At 45.9% G+C, this 8,473-nt stretch overlaps 1 protein-coding gene across 1 annotated transcript in view; it reads right to left on the reverse strand.

The window, feature by feature from the left end:
• Positions 1-25: 25 nt before the first annotated feature.
• Positions 26-8,473, reverse strand: part of LOC112071848 (potassium/sodium hyperpolarization-activated cyclic nucleotide-gated channel 4-like) — an 18,178-nt gene continuing 9,730 nt past the window's right edge. The window contains exons 2-4 of the mRNA XM_024139274.2: positions 6,828-7,068; positions 4,336-4,535; positions 26-1,861 (exon numbers count right to left, since the gene is read on the reverse strand). Of these exons, the coding sequence (XP_023995042.2) occupies positions 257-1,861; positions 4,336-4,535; positions 6,828-7,068 (2,046 nt within the window). The 3' untranslated portion in view covers positions 26-256. The remainder of the gene's footprint in view (positions 1,862-4,335; positions 4,536-6,827; positions 7,069-8,473) is intronic.

Raw genomic sequence — 8,473 nt, forward strand, 5'->3', positions numbered from 1 at the left:
GAAATGACATCATTACCAATCGCTTACAACCAGAACTGGTTTCGCCCGCTGGGAACTCACTCTGTTCATTCAATCTGCATTAAAAAAATACATCTTTATCCTAAGTCTTTTTCCTGCAATATAGATACGCACTCCCTCACACCCTCCTTGAATAATATAAAACCTACACTAGCGATTAAAAAATAAATAAATACAATACCAATAGTGAAGACAATTTCCCCATAGTTCAGGCATGGCAGGAGGGTGTTTTTAAACCTCACAAGTTGGAAGGGAGATTGGAGACGGTGTACTCTGCCCCGGATGTAACAGGACGGCTGGGGATGGGCTGCGAAGAGTTCGGTGCTTCTTGGCTCACGGCAGTTGGAGGTTCAGATCCCAYGGGAGTGTAGTGACTCAGAGGAGTGGCGTGCCCTGGGATGGGGCTGTACCATTTATTACTGCTACCACCCATCATGGGGAGAGAGGAACCAAGCCCCCCTGAAGGTATGGAGAGAGACGGTATGGAGAGAGACGCTTCCTGGGGTAGATAGCTGTGTGAGCCCGAGGTGGAAACAGTGGAGATAGTCCTGACATCCTGCGTGAATAGATCCACCAGGGACTCTGCCCTCTGCCCTCTCCCATCTACCTGGGGAGGGCATGATGTCTGTGGGGTGAGGGAGCTGTGAGAGCCATTGGCGCTGGAGGGTTGGCTGTGGAGCTGAAGCACCGTCCTGCCTGTCAGCGGGCTCTGGATGGTGGGGCTGTGTGTTACCGGTGGGGTACAGGCCGGGGAGCCATCCCCTGACCCGTACTGGGCCAGCGAGGCCAGGGCAAAGTGGGAAGAATGAGCAGAGTGCTCTGGGAGAACCTGTGGRAGGAGACTGGGGTGGAGGCCTGCCAGACTGTGATGCACCAGGGACGATGGGACTCCGACACCTCCAACGCCGGCCTGTTCTGGGATAGATATAGATAGAAACCCACTGGAGCTGTGGTGCTGGGTGGGGTTGCTAGGGCTTGTGGTCGTGTAGGGGCAGTGGGGGAGGAGGAGGTGGCCTGCTCTCTCCTGATGACCAGGTCCCATCTGGACGTGCTGCTGAGCGCTGGTAGTGTCAGAGTGAGAGTTCTGTAGCTGGCTCAGGATGGGGCTGACAGAGCTACAGATGAGAGGGCTTAGGGTGGAACCWGAGGGGSCTGAGTGGGCTGGGAATCTCGGCGTGCCCATGGTGGGCCTCCCTGATGCCTCCTGCTGGTGGGTCTGTGGTGGGCCGTAGGGGTGGTGGTGCTGGAGCTGGGCCATGCAGGAGGAGGGTGGATACTCCCGGATGGAGCCCTGGCCCAGGGAGAAGGGAGAGGCTCTGCTGGGCTGAGCCTGGAAGTCGGTGGAGGTGATGGAGGAGGTGGGCTGGTACATGGAGGTTATAGGTGACAGAGGATAAATGGAGGAGGCTGTGGAGACTAAATGCTGCGCCCGGAGCGAGGCTAATATCGGAGTGTCCACTCCAGAACGGAACTTCACAGAACCGCCTGGAGATGCAGCCCCGGAGCCACAGCCACTGGACACGCCCACAAACATGCCCCTCTGCAGATGGTGGCCTCTAGGATCCTTGAACGACTCGGAGACAGAGAGCGGACGGTGAAAGAGGATCGGCGGGAGCTGGGCGTGGAGCTGGGAGTGGGAGAAGGCYAGAGCCAGGGAGGTGGTGGCTGCAGCGGCCTGGAGGGGGCCCTGGACCAAGGGACCCCAGATGACCCCCGGGGTGGAGGTGGGGAATGGGGCGTCGGGATCCAGGGACAGGGGAGAGGTGTTGCTCTGGATGGCCATGTCCCGGTCTTGCTGTACGATCCTCTGGATGATCGCGTTCTCCAGGAGGTTCACAGCTCCCTGAAGTTTAGGGTTGGACTTCAGTGTTGAGAGCATAGAGTTCACTCATTTCTGTAGAGAGACAGAAAGTAAAAGAGAGGAAAAGATTATGTAATACTGTATCTGTATGCAAGTCACTCTATTGGGACTGATGGCTCGTCATAATTTTGATTAGAATTACGAGAGACACCAGAATTAGAGGGAACAGAATGATGAGAGGGGAGAATGAGAGAGGGAACCAGAACTGAGAGGGAAAACAAGAATGAGAGAGAAACAGAATTGGAGAGAAACGAATTAGAGAGAAACAGAATTAAGAGCGAAACAGAATTGAGAGAATACAGATTAGAGAGCGAACACAGAATTAGTCGAGAAGCAGATTTAGAGCGAACAGAAATTAGAGAGGAAACAAGAATGAGCAGAGAATAACAGAATTGGAGAGAAAGCAAGAATTAGAAGAGAAACAGACATTAGACGAGCCGAGGCCAGAATTAGAGAGCAACACAAGATTATGGAGAGAAAAGAATTCGAGAGAACAGAATTAGAGGCGAACCCAGGAATGTAGAGAGAAACAGAATTGGCACGACGAAAACGAATTATAAGAGAGAAACAGAATTAGAGCGAACCCAGAAATTGGGAGAACAGAATGGGACACCAAGAATTAGAGAGAAGCGAATTCAGAGGAACAGAAATTAGGAGAGAAACAGAATGAGAGAGAAAAGAAATATGGAAGAGTTTTCTCCATTCTGTTTCCTCTCTAAGTCCTGTTTCTTCTCTTATGTTTCTCTCTAATTCTGTTCTCTCTAATCTGTTTCTCTCTAATTCTGTTTTTCTCTTAATTCTGTGGTTCTCTCATAATTCTGCTTCTTCTGGTGTCTGGATTCGACTCTAATTCTGTTTACTCTTAATTCGGTTCGTTCTAATTCTGTTTCTCTCATAATTCTGTTTCCAAGACAGAATTAAGAAGAAAACGAATTAGAGAGAACAGAATTAAGAGAGAAACACGAATTAGCAGAGAAAAAGCAATGAGAGAGCACAAGAATTAGGAGAAAACAGGAATGAGAGAGAAGCAAGAACTTAGCAGAAGAACCGGGAAATGAGAGAGAAACTAGATTAGAGAGAAACAGAATGAGAGGAACAGAACATTATGAAGAGACAACATTATTAGAGAGAAACAGAAATCTTAGAGGACATTAGAAACAGAATTAGAGCAACGAATTAGAGAGACAGAATTAGACACAGAATAGGCGACAGAATTAGAGAGAAAAGATGAAGAATCATAGAGAAACAGAAATTAGCAAAGAGAGAAGAACAGAATTAGAGAGAACAGAATTAGAGGGAGAGAAACAGAATTAGAGAGAGGCTTGGTCTGCACACCATAGAAGGTGCTTATCAACCCTGGCCTGTTCATCACATCTCATAACCACAGCTAAATGAGGAGCCTTTTCTAACGACAATGCTTTCTACCTCAGGGCAACGAAGACTAATCGGTCTGCACCCTTCTGAAAATAAAACTAGAAGTAACTGAGATTAAGATATGGTCAGCATCGGTTACGTCTAAATTTTAATTCTCACACTTTCTTATTCACTGAGTTCCAGACGAGTGTAAATCTTCACGGTTATAATTTACTGCTAGAAGACAGTACGATAGGAATAACATATAGTGCGGTAGAGCTGCTCTAGGACGGCACAGTGAGTGGCACAGTGACTAGCAAGTGGACTGGACAGTGGACTAGCACAGTGATGGCACAGTGAGTGGCACAGTGACTAGCAAGTGCTGGCAAGTGACCTAGCACGTGAAAACTTTTGGCAAAAACAAACGGTTTGGGGCGAAAGGCGAGGTTTTTGGCACAGTGATTGGCACGTGACATAAGCAGCACCGTGATGGCACAGGACTAGCACAAGTGACTGGCAGGTGAGTGGCACAGTGATGGCCACAGTGACTGGCCAAGTGACTGGCACAGTGACTGTCACAGTGATGGCACGGTAACTGGCACAGTTGAGATTATGGCACAGGTGAGTGGCACAGTTGAATCGGCACGGAGGTGACTAGCAACAGTGACTGGCACAGTGACTGGCACATAGTACTGTGCACAATGACTGCGCCACAGTGGAGTGGCACAGTGAATGGCACAAATGACTGGGGCCACAGTGAGTGGCACGACAGTGGACTGGCACCTTGCTAGCAACTGTACAGCAAGGCACGTGCGAATGATGGCCACAGTGACGCTATAGGCACAGTGATGTGGCCACATGAGTGGCACAGATCCAGGTGACTGGCCGCACGCAGTTATTTTTTCTCCTCGCTGCCCACAAAACCACCACTATGTAGATACAGCAATATGCCTTCGTTTTACAAATTGTTTTAGGTTGTTGAGAGGTTTTTGAGAGGATATGATACTACTGTAGCTACGAAAGGCTTTGGGAAACCAATCCTAGGTTGAGAGGTTCTTGAGAGGAATATCATACTACTGTAGCTACGAAAGGCTTTGGGAAACCAATCCTAGGTTGATGGCCCTCTGTAAATTGTCACCTATACGGTCCAGCCGGTCCAGAGCCACGGTCTCGAAGGCCCGTCTCATCATGGGGTACTCCTCCAGGACCTCGTTAAAGTTGTCCACAGACAGAGAGTACAGACGGCAGTACGTCTCRGCGCGAACACTGGCCGTTCTTCTGCCTCGAGTCAGCAGGCAGATCTCTGCAGGGAWCGGAAGAATGATTCAGTTATAGAATASATTGTCAACCGACCACTTGGCGTTTGTTTTGTCYGCACCTGTACATTAAAACCTCTACGGACTACCCATCCCGGATCCGGGATCATTCTCATCAGAAACGCTGACTAGAATAGCCTAGCCTAGCGCCACAGGGATATAATATAATATAATTTACATTAAATATTAAACMTATTTCATCATGCCCTATTTCTATGTAAAAGGGAAACACAATATACAGTATGAATATTTTGATTTCCAAAAACAAACTGTTAACAAAATGGCTGATATTCTCATTATGAAACAGAGCTGTGTGTGTTGAGCCCCATGTACTGTACTGTTACGCACCAGAGGACAGAGAGTCAGAATAAATTATCATATCATCAATATAAGTCGATAAAACACAAAAAAGAGCCGTGTTTTCTGGACTAACTCCACAGACGGAGCACTTAATGCAATTTTAGAGCTTACAGTTTGTTCTGACCTCATCTGGTCCTTCTATCGCCAGTCAGATCAGCAAAATAAAACAGTTTCATTTTAGTAAAAAAAAATGTAGGAGTATTAACAAGGGAAGCTGTCTGTCTGTCTGTCTGTCTGTCGTGTCTGTTCATTTCTGTCTGTCTGTCGTCGTCTGTCTGTCTGTCTGTCTCTGTCTCTCTCTGTGTCTGTCTGTCTGTCTCTGTCTGTCATGTCTGATCTGTCTGTCTGTCTGTCTGTCTGTCTGGTCTGTCGTGTCGGTCTGTCTGTCTGTCTGTCTGTTCTGTCTAAAGTCTCTGTCTCTCTCTGTGTTCTGTCTCGTCTGTCTGTCTGTCTGTCTGTCTGTCTGGTCTCGGCCTGTCTGTCTGTGTTCTGTCTGGTTCTGTCTGTCTGTTCGTCTCTCTCTCTCTGTCTGTCTGTCTGTGTGTGTGTGTCTCTCTCTCTCTTTCTGGCCTCCTTTAGTTCTATTTCGTTTTTTAATCTATTTATTTATTAGATTTCACAAATCTTTTGCTGATCATGAATGCATGTTCAATACAGTGCACAGGCATAACACACATTTCGTTTTGTGTTAATCTTCGTGTTGAATGGATTATATTCTCATGTTACAGTTTAATAGACACAGTGGTAACTCCACCACGAAGCTCAACCTCAACTAAATCCAAAGCCCTTTGTGAGATGATTTGTGTAATTTATTGTCTTGTCTGTGACACAGAGTCATATAAATTAATCTAATGAATCAAATGGATTATGTTTGGAGAACAACATCCCTGGGAATCTCCCCCTAACTCCTCCAGCACCCATGTGAGGTTGCCCGGGGTTACGTATCGACAACATCCTATTTCCACTCCCCATCCCCAGGAACTATGGCCCAAATGTAGCTAAATTTGCCTATTTGGCTAACGCCGGTACATCAACATTGATATTAAGTGAACACTGAAATATTGATTAAATGGCAAATGTCTCTGTCAAATAAATTCCATAAATAAATCAAACAAATATCTCGGAACGATGCGGGGTCCCCCAGGGGCGAGTATTGACACCGTCCACATTCAAACTTTTATTGTGTTTTATTGTGTTTTTATTGTTTTAATTGTGTTTTAATTGTGTTTATATTGTGTTTTAATTTTGTTTTAATTGTGTTTTAATTGTGTTTTTGTGTGTTTTATTGTGTTTATTTGTGTTTTTATTATGAGATCTCCAATGAGTAAGATCCCAAAATGTATTCATTACACATGGCAAATACACTTAAAACTTCAACCTTCAAATACTCACCATCCCAAAGCTACGTAATTACAGTACATTGTTTCCAGTGGTGTAGTGGATGGCAGGAAAAATGGTAGGAAAAATGGTAGGAAAAATGGTAGGAAAAATGGTAGGAAAATGGGAGGAAAAATGCATTGAAAGTAGAGGGAACCTTACTTTACTCAACACGAATGATGATCAGTATTTATCCACCTAGTGTCTTACCACTACACCACTGATGGGGCTCCCGAGTGGCACAGCGGTCTAATGCACTGCATCTCAGTGCTAGAGGTACCACTACAGACCCTGGTTTGATTCCAGGCTGTATCACAACCGGCCGTGATTGGGAGTCCCATAGGGGCGGCGCACAATTGTCCCAGCGTCGTCCGGGTTTGGCCCGGTGTAGGCCGTCATTTGTAAATAAGAATTTGTTCTTAAACTGACTTGCCCTAGWTAAATAAAGATTATAGAAATAAATAAAGATACAAATTGTTTCATTGTTAGTAGTGTGTCAGTGTGGATATTATAACAGAGGCGACAGGTGACATCTTTCCTACCTCCAAAGTAGGACCCGTCAGACAGCTTGGTCTCTTTGTTGCCCTTGGCGATGACGCAGACCACCCCGTGTTGGATGAAGTACATCTTTCTGCCGACGGTCCCCTCCATAACCACGCTATCCGTGGGCTGGAACACCTCAAAACGCAGCTTGGTCAGCATTGACGTCACAAAGTTGGGGTCGGCGTTGGCGAACAGAGGCATCGAAGCCACCAGCTTACGACAGTTGAAGTTGACGATTTCCTGCAAAAAGACAGAAATCATGAAATAGAATAAAACTATATTTTAAGTACACAAAAAAACACATCAACAATCACCATGACAACGGGAGAATAAGATTCAGGACGCTAGCGAGGTAGTGGTATCGTGATAAACATTTTGTAGGGGCTCCTATGACACTTCTAAGAGACGTATGAACAGAGATCTATTGGTATATATCATATGTAGAGGCTGTCAAATCTTCAATATAAACACAAAAACAATCCCACGTTCATAGCATTCCAATAGCATAACGATGAACTTGTTGACAAACATAAAGCGTGGCCACATTTAGACATTTATTAGACTACATTACAATTCAATCTTTGTTTACACTAGTGGTATCATGATAAACATTTTGTAGGCGGGTAGCCTAGTGGTTAGAGCGTTGGACCAGTAACCGTAAAGGTTGCTTAGATCAAATCCCCGAGCTGACAAAGTACAAATCTGTCGTTCTGCCAATTGAACGAGGCAGTTAACCCACTGTTCCTAGGCCGTCATTGTAAAATAAGAATTTGTTCTTACCTGATTTGCCTAGTTAAATAAAGGTTAAATTAAAAAAATACACTATGTCCCTTATTTACAGCAAACATAGACCCGGTCCCAAATGGCACCCTATTCCCTATGTAGTGCACTACTTTAGACCAGAGCCCTATAGAACCCTATTCCCTATATAGTGCACTACTTTAGACCAGAGCCCTATAGAACCCTATTCCCTATATAGTGTACTACTTTAGACCAGGGCCCTATAGAACCCTATTCCCAATATAGTGCACTTCTTTAGACCAGGACCCTATAGAACCCCAGAGCCTAATGGTCCCTGATCAAAAGTAGGGCACTAAATAGGGAATAGGGTGCCATTTGGAGAAGTCTACAGGTGACAGCTAAGTAATCACGTTAATGGGGTCGCTACACAGAATATCGAACGGAAACGTCCCTCAACAAAGTCCGAATGTGTCCTATCTACTAGCCAATGGGATGAAGGCATCACGCCCTGCCATCATTAGGGTGATAAATAACTGCAGTCATAGGGGTTTGAGTCCCAGATGGAACCCTATCCTCTACATACTGTAGTGCACTACATACCAGAGCCCTGTGGGCTAGAAAGAGAATAGTGTGGCCTTTTGGGACTCCGTCATTGAGATGATGGAGATTAAGGCGTGATCAAGCCAGAACCAGCGGAGGTTATGATTATCATGACAATGGGTCTGTCGTCACGTGGAGATAACACACATGTTTGACGGGAGAGCATTCTGGGGGAGCTGAACGAACCGCTCAGAGAGGTCAGTGTGGTGTGTGTGTGTGTGTGTGTGTGTGTGTGTGTGTGTGTGTGTGTGTGTGTGTGTGTGTGTGTGTGTGTGTGTGTGTGTGTGTGTGTGTGTGTGTGTGT

The sequence above is a fragment of the Salvelinus sp. IW2-2015 genome, unplaced genomic scaffold, assembly GCF_002910315.2.
Source record: "Salvelinus sp. IW2-2015 unplaced genomic scaffold, ASM291031v2 Un_scaffold1741, whole genome shotgun sequence".
NCBI lineage: Eukaryota > Metazoa > Chordata > Actinopteri > Salmoniformes > Salmonidae > Salvelinus > Salvelinus sp. IW2-2015.